At 40.7% G+C, this 13,943-nt stretch overlaps 1 protein-coding gene across 5 annotated transcripts in view; it reads right to left on the bottom strand.

The window, feature by feature from the left end:
• mrtfba (myocardin related transcription factor Ba) overlaps positions 1-11,592 on the bottom strand; it is a 28,609-nt gene extending 17,017 nt beyond the window's left edge. For 4 of the 5 annotated variants that reach the window (XM_086194707.1, XM_086194706.1, XM_086194703.1 and 1 more), the window contains exons 1-2: positions 11,442-11,592; positions 3,238-3,477 (exon numbers count right to left, since the gene is read on the bottom strand). In XM_086194707.1, coding sequence (XP_086050833.1) covers positions 3,238-3,400 — 163 coding nt within the window. In that variant the 5' untranslated portion in view covers positions 3,401-3,477; positions 11,442-11,592. The remainder of the gene's footprint in view (positions 1-3,237; positions 3,478-11,441) is intronic. The other variant, XM_086194704.1, reaches the window with a different exon arrangement.
• Between the last annotated feature and the right edge of the window lie 2,351 nt (positions 11,593-13,943).

The raw sequence follows: 13,943 nt of genomic DNA, 5'->3' as shown, positions 1-13,943 counted from the left end.
TTGTTATTTTTCTGGCCCAAACTCTGTCACATGTAGCAGACTGACGATACTGGTTCCTTGTAACTACTCGAAGATTAGGAACCGGTATCATTTGAGCTGGCTATAACTGCCGTTGTAATAAGAAAGGAGAACTAGCTAAAGGAGCAAAATTATGGCAACAACACAAACAATTCCAGCATTGATTTTGAAAAGGAGGTGTCACATTAAATAGACGGAGATATTTACACACATTAAACATCAACTATGAGTTCAACCGTGGGCTCTTTATCCACAAGGATGAAAGGGAAAGGAAATAGGCGAGTCACAAGTTTGTTTTGTTTTGTTCTCACTCATGTCTTGAAAGAGGCTGCATTCTGTTCCCCCGGTGACATGGTTTTGTCCCATTCTCTGCATGGTTTAAAACCCCACTAGTTTCAGAAACAGAATGTTCTTTCTGCCCTATTTGGTTTACTTGTTTGGTAATTTTCCTTAGATTTTTATGCTACTACCCTTGATGAGAAGGCCAAGTAATTTACTAAACCTCTAATAAACTTCTTTATTTTCACTTCCTTCTTTGTTATGTAGTAACCTACACAATTAGCTTTGAAGATGAACTTCCATGACCAGGTGACTTCTCATGTGATGTATGATCAGGAATCTGCATAGCAGCAGTACAATTTTTGAAAAAAAAAGACCAGATTCTATGATGTTCTTGTGTCTTCCTTCCTACTTGGTTAAGGAACTGGATCCTTCAGTCTAGCTAGAGAGCTGTGGCCAAACCATCCATCCATTTTATACCGCGTATCCTGTTAAGGATAGGGGGGGGGGGGGGGGGGGGGGGGGGGCTGAAGCCTATCCCAGCAACCTTTGGGTGAGAGGTGGAGCAAACCTTGGATGGGTCACCAGGCTGTGGTCAAACATTTACACAAATCTTTCACATATCTGCTCTGGCTCCATACCACTTCCAAGTAACACAGACAGATACATAGAGGGGTTTTGTCATATTGGGCCTTAGGCTCGTCCCTGACAACTACACTCAGTCGAGGTCAAAGACTGGTATGCAGTGGCTTATGTTTTCTTTTAGGTGATTCATTTAGACTTCTTATCAGCTACATTATCCTTGATTCCTTGGGGAAATGATTCAACATGATTGCTTGTGATGTAAATGCGCAAGGCCGATATGACTAACCTGCAATGCAAACAGTTCTGCATGTAAATACATCTGCTCTTTTACCACTGAGCGACAGAAAACTTCTCTACCACATGAATTGATGGGACGAATTCACAAACTCAACAGAAAGCACCACAGCTACAGAAATTAGTCAAAAAACGAGCAAACATAATAGGGCCTGAGCCTGAAGTACCTTCAGGCTCAGGCCCTAATAAGTAGAATAGAACAGAAAAATTAAACTAAAAAATAGTCATCTCCAATAATCAATTAATAGTAAACATGATACAGTTTACTACAATGTAAGCACCAAAACATTTAAGAAAATGGAATCCTCAATGTGATTATTTGTTTGTAAACCTAGCCTTTATCATTTATCGCACTACCCCGCAATTAATTAGCTACAATTAGCTGAACTAATATGGATCTAACTTTGTAATTCATACTGGTCAAAGTGCTTTTGGTACAAGTTAGCAAAACCCAATTCCTTGGCTTGAAGCTCACGGTATTTGAGTCTATAACTTAACAAAGGCATGTGTCTGAGGTGCCAATGAAATACATCATTTCAGATACATCGCTAACCCTAACGTGTGCACCAACCCATGATGACTCAGACCTAAAGGTCAGACCAAAGACAGAAATCCAAAAATAATACAAATAAATGCATTTACGACAGGCTTCTGAACAAACTTTCACAGATTTCTGCAGCTTCTCCCAAGTCTGAGGTTTGCAGTTTGCCTCCACTAGCCAACTTGAGATAGAGCCAATTCCCACGTGGAGAGCCTATTAAAGCAAAAAAAAAAAAAAAAAGCATTATAACAAACAAAGACTGATAGATTAGCTGTCAGTCACTCTGTTAGGGAAATTCCAGTTTGATTATCTCATCTCATTCCTCTCTGACTTTACGCTCAAGTATGAGCCAGCCATCAACACTTCGAGCATACAAACGTTTTGAATGTAACACAGGACTTATTTTCAGATGGAAAAACTTCACAATGACTCTTGTTGCTCTACCCTGCTGACGGAGCAGCACTCCAGCTCTCCTGCCCCGTGCAACCCAAGTGGACTCACACACAGTCATGACAGTAGACAGATTAACATCTGCATGTTAAAACCAATATGCGGGAAGAAACTCTGCGGTCAGCAAAGTGCTAGAGATGGCTCAAATGATGGAAAGTATGAGGTGCGTGTGTGTGTTCTCCCTTGAAGGGAAATGACAAAAGCTGGGATGATGAGTGGGTTCTACTACTGTTGACATTCCACAGACATTTTCCACTGTCACAACGTTTTACCGTGCTCTCCTGAAGACAGCAGCACGACTATGCACCACAACACAAAATCCTGCATTTATTCACAACAGATACATCTGAGCTGGAGTAGCTCTTCACTAAACACCCTGCATTTGGATTTTTCCCGCGATGCTGCTGAACTTCACCCTAACTGACCAACTGATGCCATCTAAGTCATGAATAGGAACTGGCAAAGGCATCCGCCTCACTTAGCCCCATCCATCACTGTGCAGTCACATGTGACTGCAAAACAACACTGTTAGGATTATCAAATGCTAACATACAGTCTGGCTAGCATGATGACGATACTTTCCCTGTGGGGTGCATATAAGAAAAGCTGATAGAATTTAAGATTGCAGCCATAATAACAGAATTACATTCTATGTGATACACAATTATAGTATCGAGGAAGTTTCATACAGTTGCGATAAAAATTGACATTTCAGTTGTGTAGACTGTACCAATGAATACACTTACCGAGGCATTAAAAGCAAGATTGTGGCGCTAAAAACTATTGCCATTTTTGTCAGATTTATGTTTTTGTACACAAAACTGACAACATAATGTACTGACCACTTAATTACTGGCATACATTCCAAAATGTTTAGGCTTTATTTTATAAACCCCAAATTAATGCTGAAATGAAATCAATGATCACAGCCAAAGCACTAACCCAACATAAAACTAAAAACACTCAGACTCTCCAAGTCTTTTCAACACAACAGTATTTTTTATCAACCTCTTGAAAATTTTCCTTTCTAGAATGGTGACCTGTTTGCAATGAATAAATGATGCCCTCACCATTTTTGCGTTCATTCAGTGGTGGCAGGCTCTGTGTGGGCTGCAGTGACAACTCCTCCATCTCATGGGTCACTGCCTCACTCTGGGGGCTGGGCACCAACAGACACGACATCCTATAATCCCCCTCTGCTCCTAGCTTCCCCGGAGAGGCCTGGGGCTCCATCCTGCCTCAGGTGAGAATTGGGGATTAGACTCAGGCAAGCAACAGGTGTATAGATCGCTGTCCTGTTGTGCTGCAACCTGTGTGGATACAAGGAAAAGGGAAAAAGAATGAAGAGTTACAACTAACTGCCCTCTCACAGAAGAACTTGCAAACTAGGAACACGTCACTCAGAGATATTTTGTGGGTTCCTCAGAAGGACCAGTAATTCAGAATAATAACCATTCAGTTGGTATGACTACTTAACCCAACTGGTGAAATGCTAAGGGTGGCATTTTATTCCAGCCATCTGGAATAGCTCAGTCACAGCCCAAATTATTCATTAAAGATGCTGGGTTGGCCATTACAGTGAATAATCACTTTAAACCACTGCTCATGAGACGCAACGGCAGTTAGCGCATGAATGTTCTCTCTGTTCAGAAAGGCTTCATGATCTGGAATATGACGTTGCTTTGGTGGTTTCAAACAGAGGGAACGGAAACATTTCAGGGAGCAAAACAAACAATTGAGTATCCATGGCTTCCCAGCAGTGTCTTAGCCAGCAGATGACAGTCTGCTCAGTTTGAAATGGGTGCTATTTATTACTCTACAGTAGCTTCCACATCTAGCCATTCCAGGGGCTATGAGCTCTTTACTAACCACCCTGGTGTTGATTTTGGCTGTCAATACATCTTCCTGTAGACCCTTAAGTGCCAAAGGCATTTGATGGCACAGGCAGACATAAATTGGGACATAAATTGAAACATTTGGTTACAGCATGCGTAAATGTCATTCATTCTGCTTGTTGAATGATGGTGCTTAGTAACACATCCAAGCACAACAAACACTAAATCCACTTCTTGCTCTAGCTATGGCTTTTCTACCTCTAAAAATGTTGCATGATCAAACATTGTTTCATTGCTGCCTTTAAGAAATAAAATCACTCTTGTTCTCATATTGAAATTTAAAGCTGTAATTCCCATTATTCCCATAAATTAGTCATTGAACAAATTTCCCCCATTTTTTTTTTTTTATGCTGAAGCACATCCACGAGCTGTTACATGTCCTGTTTGAATTAAACATCTGATTTGTTGAGTCTTGGCCCCACCACCATGCCACTGGTCACCATCCATCCATCCATCTATCCATCCATCCATCCATCCATCCATCCATCCATCCATCCATCCATCCATCCATCCATCCATCCATCCACTGAGATAGGCTCCCGTGAAAACAACAAAGTGTTATTCTGATGAAAATCAAACAGGATTTATTACATCAGGCAAACTTTCTGCACCCACTAGTTCATGCTACAACCACAACTCTACTTCAGTTTGATGATGTCGTCAGGCCAGGACCCTCACCAACATGTGACCTATGGAAAAGTTCTGACCATGTGGCATCTAGTTACAGAACTAAAGATAAAAGTGAATAAAGTCTTTGTAATTAAGTACTTTAAAATATTTGAGAAAAATCTCTGTAAAATCTTAACGTTTTTGCTTTTTTTTTTTTTTTTATAAATCACCAGACTGCATTCTAATGGTGCCACAAATAAGGGAGTAAAACTGAGGGACTTGTATTAAGAATACTTGATATTTTGTTTAAATCAGGAAATGATGGGACATACTCTATATGGGTAATTTTGACTTTGTGTTGCTAGCATTCAGTGCAAAACTTCCAAAACTGGCTTCTTACCCACAATCACTTTCTGGCCCCTTAATGATGATTATACACTAGTAAAACACCATGCTATTAGATGTTTTCATGTTCAGCAGTTCAAACTAAGTGGTTTTCTGGTGACAGAACCTAAGTACAGCTATTCAGTAAAAGACACTAAAATCATATATCTGAGTGAGTCCTTCCTACTGATTATGATCAATGTAATGGGAGGAGTTTTTCTTTGAATTGTCTGCACCAAGTCAAACTTGCATTTGCAATTTCCATATTGTCTCCCTTATTGACTTGGTGATGTTAAAGTTGTGTGGAGTCAGAGTGTTACTAAGCTTATACTGTAATCCCTGATATTCAGAATGTTTAAAAAAAAGTAATATTGTGTTAATAATACATATGATAATAGCATAAACAGAGTCAGTTACTGTGTGGTTCACACAGCATACTAGGAGATGGCGTGGTTCTGCCTGGAGATTTCACAGTACGTGTGTTGGTTCTCTGTCTGCAATGCAGCCTCTTCTTTAATGTCTGTGTACAACTTCATGCAGAGCCCCGTGCTTTTGCACACAAGTGCTTTTTACAGACAAAAAAAATCCCATTTACCAATTTTTCTCTGAAATTTCAATATTGAACACTTAAGCCTGTGGCAATGGGACAGTACTTATAAATGCAGCTGCATTAAGTATGAAGAATAACACAAAAAAACACAATGTCTGTAAATAACTTAGGAACGAGACACTGGTGTTGGTTGAATAAACATATTAGAACAGAAGAAGAGAACAAAATGGTCGATGAGGAGCACTTTAAAATGCCAGATTGAATCTAGCTGACATTCAAGGCTGTACAAGGATCTGAAAAGTGATGTTCCTCAGTTGCTAGGAAAACCTGCAGTGATCTGTAAGACAATGGAGGTGGGACTGCCATGCAGAGACTAGAGAACCTCTTGATACTGATTACTAAAGAGATGGAGCATCACACTGCAGTCTGCAGCGAGAAACTCTCAGAATACAAATCAATCATCGACACACAATCACAAGCTTTTGGGACAAATGTGCTTCAGCTAAAAAGCAGAAAACTGGATAAGAGTTAAATTGATCAATTTACTGACTCTCAGCAAGTGACTTGCCATGTGCAACATATCTGATTTTTCAGGTACAGCAGGTTTGTCATTGACCACGGATTCATGTAACGGGTGAAAAAAAATCCCCCTTAAGGGAATAAATAGCATCCTTGCAGGTCTTAAAAAAATGGGAAAAATCAAATATTAACGTCACTATTAAATTAAAATAATAATCATAAAATTGTTTGAAATAGCAATAAAAGCAAGAAACATGGGTGGGCACAAATTTGAGTGTGATCGGGGGCAATGGGAGAAAGGAAGGAACAAATAACTGTCACGGCTGACGAGGCATTGTGGATAAACATCGGCGCTGCCCTGAGGGAAAAAAAGAGCAGATCCAGATGGCAGGTGCTGTATGCGGTTCTGTCCTAAACTGTTCTTTTAATGGCACAGGCAACAAGTACCATGTGTTTCATCAAAGGGTGCTGCACACGTACGCAACACACAAGTACACACAGGACCAGCATCAAAGGGGGTCAACAAAAAGTGATTAGTCAGTAACTGTAACTGTATAAAAAAGGTTTAGGCTGTTCTCTGGTTTGTCACATGACCAGTCAGACAAGTAATGTATTATTCTGCCAGAGGCTAGGATGTTATTTTGCCACTGGGTATGATGCGCAAGGTCATTGCATTGTAAATCCCCTGTATTTCACTGTACAGGCAGACATTCACAGATGAATACTTCAGTTACAGCAAAAGGCCTTCAATAATCTGTCATGCCATTTGCTCCATCCATCAATCCATCCATTGTCTTCCGCATATTCCTACATTAAGGGTCTCCAGCCTCCAGCCCCCCCCCTCCAGCTGGAGCCTATCCCAGCGTCAACGGGCGAGAGTCGGGGTTCACCCTGGACAGGTCGCCAGTCCATCACAGGACCAACACATAGAGACAAACAACCATTCACACTCACATTCACACTCAGTCACCTAGAGTATCCAATCAGCCTCGTCCCCAATTGCATGTCTTTGGATGGTGGGAAGAAGCCAGAGTACCCGAACCCACACAGACACAGGGACAACATGACAACATGCACAGAAAGATCCCGTGCCCGAGCTGGGACTCGAACCTGGAACCTTCTTGCTGTGAGGCCACAGTGCTCACCACTGCACCACCGTGCCGCCCATTTGCCAACAAACAAGCTCAAAGAATAAAAAGTCACCACCAGAGGAAAACCTTCAACTCAATCAGTGAGGAAGACAAACAGAGGTTGGGTTTGGAGAAAGGGAGAGAGCAGAAAGATTGTGAAAGGTTTGATGAATCTATACTGATTGCATGACTGATTACTACTGGTACAAAGGCAATATGACACAGTGAACAATGTTTTCAGAGAGGCAGAACCATGAAGATTATGGTGATGAGTATCTATGCCTCTGAAGCGGAAGAAACCATGAGCAGCTTATCACATTTGTCTTTGTCTTCTTGGGTTGGAAAACGGCCGATTTCAATACAGATCTTAAGCCACTCAGGACCATTTAAAACAAGGTGTGTCATCAATATGGAAATTTTAGGAGGCCTTCTGCCTCTATGAGTTATGATAACAACCTCGAGGATAGAACTGTGAAATTTCCCTGCAAATAACATGTATCACAATGTGGATGATGATTCGTTTTGCATATTAAAACTTGATGTTTGCATACAAGTAACATTATTTTGATGGAACACCAAATGTGAACTTTACTGTGAGGGAAACGCAAACCATCTACAGCAGTCAACAGAGCGTCTTGCAATTTATCCTCACAAAAACATAGCTGTTGCTGATGTAATATTATTTTCAAGTTGTTGTAGCAATGCTTAACCCCAAACTTTATCTTGGTTGGACTCAATCACTAATTGTGGCTTTGAGCATGCAAAGATATTTTTGTCCCTGCTGCAGCACTTCTTTATAACTCCAACATGGATAAAGAGCCAGCCACATATATTTCACTTAAAGCTAATGCCTCCCCATAGTCACCAACTACTAACAACATTTTTCTTAATAAACTCTCAAACACGTCATACGGTATCATCCATGTCTTCTTTGTCCAGCCATACGGTCAGTAATCCACAAAAACTTTGATATGAGCAAAATAAAAAACTATATAAGATGTCGTTCGTTGTTACTGTAAACAAGCCTGAGCAAATTAGTTCAGCTGAGTATGCTAGCAGGTTGCCCCAAGCTTGTCTGTATTTAGATCAACATTTTTGTAGATAACTGAGGTAAATACAACAACAGATAGCTAAAGACAATGTAGATTATAGAGGATGATACACTCGAGAGTTTTAACAAATGTTTTGGACAGTTTTGCTTTGTTAATATTTGGTGGTGATAGGGTGCAGCGCCCAGTGAAACTTCAGTTTGTTGTCGTTTTAAGGAACACTATCAATGCTGGGAGTGGATCCAATATATCAGGATGCAATACCAGTAGACTGGTGCTAAATATCAACAGTTATTAAAACAGCTGGTGTAAACAGATTCATTCCACTGCCATTTTGTCTTTTCATTGCAGTTTTGTGACACTGCTATCCTGAACATACTTCTGATAGTACTGTATTGTGAGTTACTGACTCACACTTCTTGATGAGTCCACAGTGTCCAATTGTTACATGACCATCTCAACACTGCTGATAAACTGGGATAGTTAAGGGCATGAGAAAGTAACCTCAAGTTTGACCATTTTTATCTGCATTCAAGACCACGTTGAATTATTTAAGCATTTGAGATACCTTATAAAGTTCTGAACACCACAAGTAAAGGTGTGATGCTGACGCTCTAAAGGCCTCCACCAAATCCATGTTTGGGGGAACGTTTGAGACAACAGACCTCCAAAATATTTCACACTTATGGTGTCAGCTCAATAAAGTGAACCTACGGGATGCTTTATAAATTAAAATAGAAGGGGCATGTATCCAGGACAGGAAAAAACACAGAGAAGACACCGCCTTCCAGTCTATGTGTACTGACGTGACAAGGTCACAGGTTAACTTGGCTACAAATAGCCCTAGTTGTAGAGACTTCCAGTGATAATACACACACAAACACACACACACACACACACACACAAATTAACAGATAACAGCAGAAGGCTTGGTTTAAGGGATACTAAACTGCTCACTGAGGCTACAAGTCTGGTTTCAGTAACCAGACATACATATACAGCATGAAACAGTTTACAGAAAATACTCTTCACATGGAAAAATATAGTTTTGTTGATATCCAACTTTAAAAAAAACACATGTGCTTATCAACTACAAATAATGAGTTTTATCTACACCAGATATCCTCTGACATAAATGACTCAATGTCTCCGAAGCAAAATCTGATTAAATGAAAATATCCAATGACTATCAACTGATCTAATTTCATACTGTATTTTAATGCTGCAAGTCAGCAAAGTACTTACTGAAAATGTTAACAGTAATTTTCTGACCTTATGGATCTTTTAAACAAGTGAGAGATGCTGTGCAAATGTAATATAATATATGTATGTACCTAACCCATATGCACTCACATAGCGCGACCATCACTCTGTGCCAAACTAAAGCTTGTGTCAACTGTTTTGGGCCCTAAATAGGCCACATCTCGTCCAACAAAAATGTGTGCTGTAATCTTGATGACATCAGTGCGACTCATTCACCAGAAGCCACGTTCTGCTCTGTTCCCACAGACACACATATGCTGTTGCTTCCTTCCTGGCTGCTATTGTGCACTTTGCTACAATGATTCTCTAATAACAGGACAAAAGGAACTGACGGAGACAAAAACATGTGTGACTTGAGTGAATGCCAAAACCAAGGAAAGACATGAAATAAAGACTAGTCCAGCAGTTAAAAGATAGATGTAGGGTGGGTTGCCAGCAATGTAGAGTTACGCCAGTTTATTGCACAAGTACTTTCAGACAAACAACAGAAAAAAACAATCTGAATAAACTGCTCTGGTTTTGAGGCAGGACATCAGTAACCCCTGAGACTGACTTGTCACAATTCAATGCACGAAGCATTAGTGATCAATTCTTAGAATGATGTTGCCTAACGACATATCTCAATTCAGTTACATAGCTTGATCATGAACCAGCCTTAACTCAACATGGCGACAATCCATACAGGTCAAATAATGTAATTGGCTTTGAAATTCCTTTTAAATTCAGTTCAATTCAATTTGTATAAGTCCTTTGATCTTTTAACAACAAGTGCTGAGTGTGGTATACTACAGCCTCATGGTACCCATAAATACAATGCCTAAATTACAACAATAATGATAAAATTCAAGAAAATAAGCAGAATTGGTATCAGCAGATGGGTACTGGAATCAGACTGCAACAAATGTGGTTCTATGAATATCCAATGTCCATGATATAATCACTTTTATAACAATGTATGACACAGAACAAAATCAGTTAAATACAAACAACCCATCTGTTACATTATTTTTCATTTTCATTTAATCCCCCCTCAGGAGACTCATGGAAAGGCTGGTCTGAACTGATCGAGGCAAACAGTCCTTCTGTAACACTACAGGAGGTTGAAATAAGAAACACACAGTGGTCAGTGCCGCTGGGATAATGACTCTGCCATGCCTGGTGTTTAGGTTTACCCTCATAATTCACACTTTCAGTATGAGGCCGCCTCTGAAACGTCCTGCCTGCAAGTATGACTCACACTGACCTGTTTGGATTTGCTGCAGCACTACCTCACTTTGTTCACTTCATCGATTGGAAGGCAAATAGCTAACATCATCTGGTTTGTGTCGCACAGGCGGCCTTTTTGCCTCAGTAATAAACAAAGGTGTAAACTCACAATGGCCATGCTCAAGTTATTAATACCAAACTACATAAACAAACAATACACAAACCGTACCGTAACATAGAATAATAACTTGGCAACTAGCTAACTTAAACGGCCAAAATACATGTACCTACATAGGTATTTCTGAGCGACATGACACTTGAGCCTATGTTATCGCAAAAGGCCGGTGGGTGTGGGACATGCTAACGTTGGCTAGACATGAATTCTGACAGGTGAGTGTGTTGAAGACAGTGCCAACCATAAAACCGGCGAAGCTCATCAACAGTATTCCGTAATCCGTTTTACCACTAAAGACAACCCTATTCTTCACTCAGTCACTCGTTTCCCACGATTTGCAGTGTGATTTTGCTGAGCCTGGCGTGCGGTTTCTGTCCGCGCATCACGGACGTTTATCAACAACCTCTTTACATTTACGGTAGTTAGCTTGGTATAGCTAACTAAGGCTAATATGCTAAAAACAAGACAGCACCTTCAGATGTCTCTGGTCTTACCGAAAAGAGAAAGCCGTAAAGCCGGTGGCGTCTGAGCTCTTCACAATGATACATCCATTAATGTCAGCAGAACAACCTTCTGAGATTTTTTTTTCCCCCTGGCAATGAGATTGAAGTTTATTTCGTGCAGTAAAATGGCTGCGACTGGTCTCGGTTGGGATGCAGAGTGACGTAATGACGCTGTCGGGGTCTGGAGGAGTGGCAGAGGGAGAGGGACGAGTCTGTATAGGTCAGCGTTTATGAACTGCTGCGAACCTGACGACATTACCGCTATCATATGTTATTATTATTATTATTAGGGCCTGAGCCTGAAGGTACTTCAGGCAAAGACCCTCTTATGTTTGTTGTTGTTGTTGTTGTTGTTGTTGTTGTTGTTGTTGTTGTTATTAGTAGTATTAGTATTAGTATTAGTATTCGTATTATTGTTATTATTGGTTATAGTAGTAGTATAATTTTCCAACAAAAAGATTATTTATTCTTCAAGTACTTGATGTATTTCATTATTTACTTATTCATTTATTAATGGCATCTCCTCCATAGTATAATACAGGCAGCATGCCTGCATAGATCACTTTTTAAAAACAGCCTAGTGACAGGAAAGCACGTGCATCTTTAGGTCTGATAAGTGATTGTCTTGTAGTAGGAAGTGTTGCATAACAGTGGAGGCCACATCCACAGTTGACTTATTCGTGACTCCCTCTTCAGAAATCTCTGTATTCTATGGAATACAATTAGATAATCCACACTTTCAAATCCCCTCAAAATGGCTTCCTCGGGTTAAATGTAGTGGTTTAAAAAAAAAGCAATAACTTAACTGTCAATTTCAGTAGCACTCAGATAAAAGTAAAAAATGTAGTTCAGGTATTACAAAAATAATCATCAAGATCTCTCTACCCATGAAAAATAAACCCAGAAATCCATGTAAAATTTTACAAGTGTATATTTGATTCAAATTAATGACAAACTGTTTGGTTATATTAAAATTAACCAAAACAGATATTATTCCCTCCTCCTGGAACTGTCACCTTATCATGGTGGAGAAGTTTTAGCTATGGCGTCTGGGGCATTTTGCCCCTGGTAGGGTCACCCAAGGCAGACTGGTCCAAGGCATAGGCCAGAGAAACAATGGTTCAAAAGACCCTTCATGGGAAATAAAAGAAGAACAAAGAGATTGTGCACCCAGCCTGGAGGGTTACCGGGGACCTGCCCTGGAGCCAGGCCCAGGGTAGGGGCACATGCGCAAGCACCTGGCGTGATTGGGAGGAATGGCAGGCCTGACCTGAACCTGAGTGGTGTTCAGTTATTGGACTTCTATGGGAGAAGCAGTCTGTCCATAGCTAACAATATGTTCGAACATAAGGACACTGGTGCATTTGGCACAAGGACATCCTAGGTTGTAGGTCTATGATCGATTTTATAGATGTATTATCTAATCTGCAGCCGTACATTCTGGACACTCAGGTGAAGAGAAGAGCTGAACTGTCATCTGATCACCATCTAGTGGTGAGTTTGATCAGGTGGAAGGGGAAGATGCAGTGGGGATGGGAGGCTGCTGACGTCAATAACGTCAACTGGGGAGATTACTGGATGGTAGAAGGAATACTTTGAGGAACTCCTCAATCCCACCAACACGTATTCCATGGAGGAAACAGAGCTGAGGGAGGATTTGAGGAGGGGTCGTCTAATCTCTGGAGCAGAAGTGGTCAACACAGTGAAACAACTCCATGGGGGCAGAGCTCCAGGGGTGGATGAGATCCACCCTGAGTATCTCAAGGCTCTGGATGTTGTAGGGCTGTCTTGATTGACATGTCTCTACATCATTGCATGTGAAACATGGCTGTTTTGAGTTGTTATAATTACACAAAATCTGTACTTTTATTTATTATTCCCTTATTTACATATGCTTTTATTTTGATAGTCAGCCTACTGTATCAGGAACCGAATTTATTGTAGCTCCTCCTATTGACCCGACTTTCTATCATCTTGCCCCCAAAATATTGTGTTCCTCCCACCTAGTATCTCAAGGCTCTGGATGTTGTCTGTGCAACATTGCGTGAACATCAGGGGCGGTGCCTTTGGAGTGGCAGATCGGAGTGGTGGTCCCCATCTTTAAGAAACTGGACCGGTGTGTGTTCCAACTATTGGGGGATCTCACACCTCAGTCAGCAGTTTGCAGCCGAATGCGAAACAGCTAGGATAAGAATTAGCACCTCTAAGTCTGCGGCCATTGTCCTCAGCTGGAAAACGGTGGCCTGCCCACTCCAGGTTGAGGGGGGGTCATGCCTCAGGTGGAGGAGTTTAAAGTAGAAGACAACAACAATGAAAAACCATAGTCTTCTTGAAAGATACAGACTATTTTGAAACAAGATGAGATATTTTTCCAAGTATCCGTGAAGCAAATTTCTATGACTTTGCCTCCCCCCTTCAATAAGAGGGCTCGATTTCAGTTCCTTTTTTCAAAATTCCATGACTTTACCAGCTTATACATGATTGTATGAACTC

This window comes from Aulostomus chinensis, chromosome 23 (assembly GCF_037954235.1).
Source record: "Aulostomus chinensis isolate RoL2024-O1b breed Wild chromosome 23, RoL_Achi_v1.0, whole genome shotgun sequence".
NCBI classification, from domain to species: Eukaryota; Metazoa; Chordata; class Actinopteri; order Syngnathiformes; family Aulostomidae; genus Aulostomus; species Aulostomus chinensis.
This window is presented reverse-complemented; position numbering and strand designations above follow the sequence as displayed.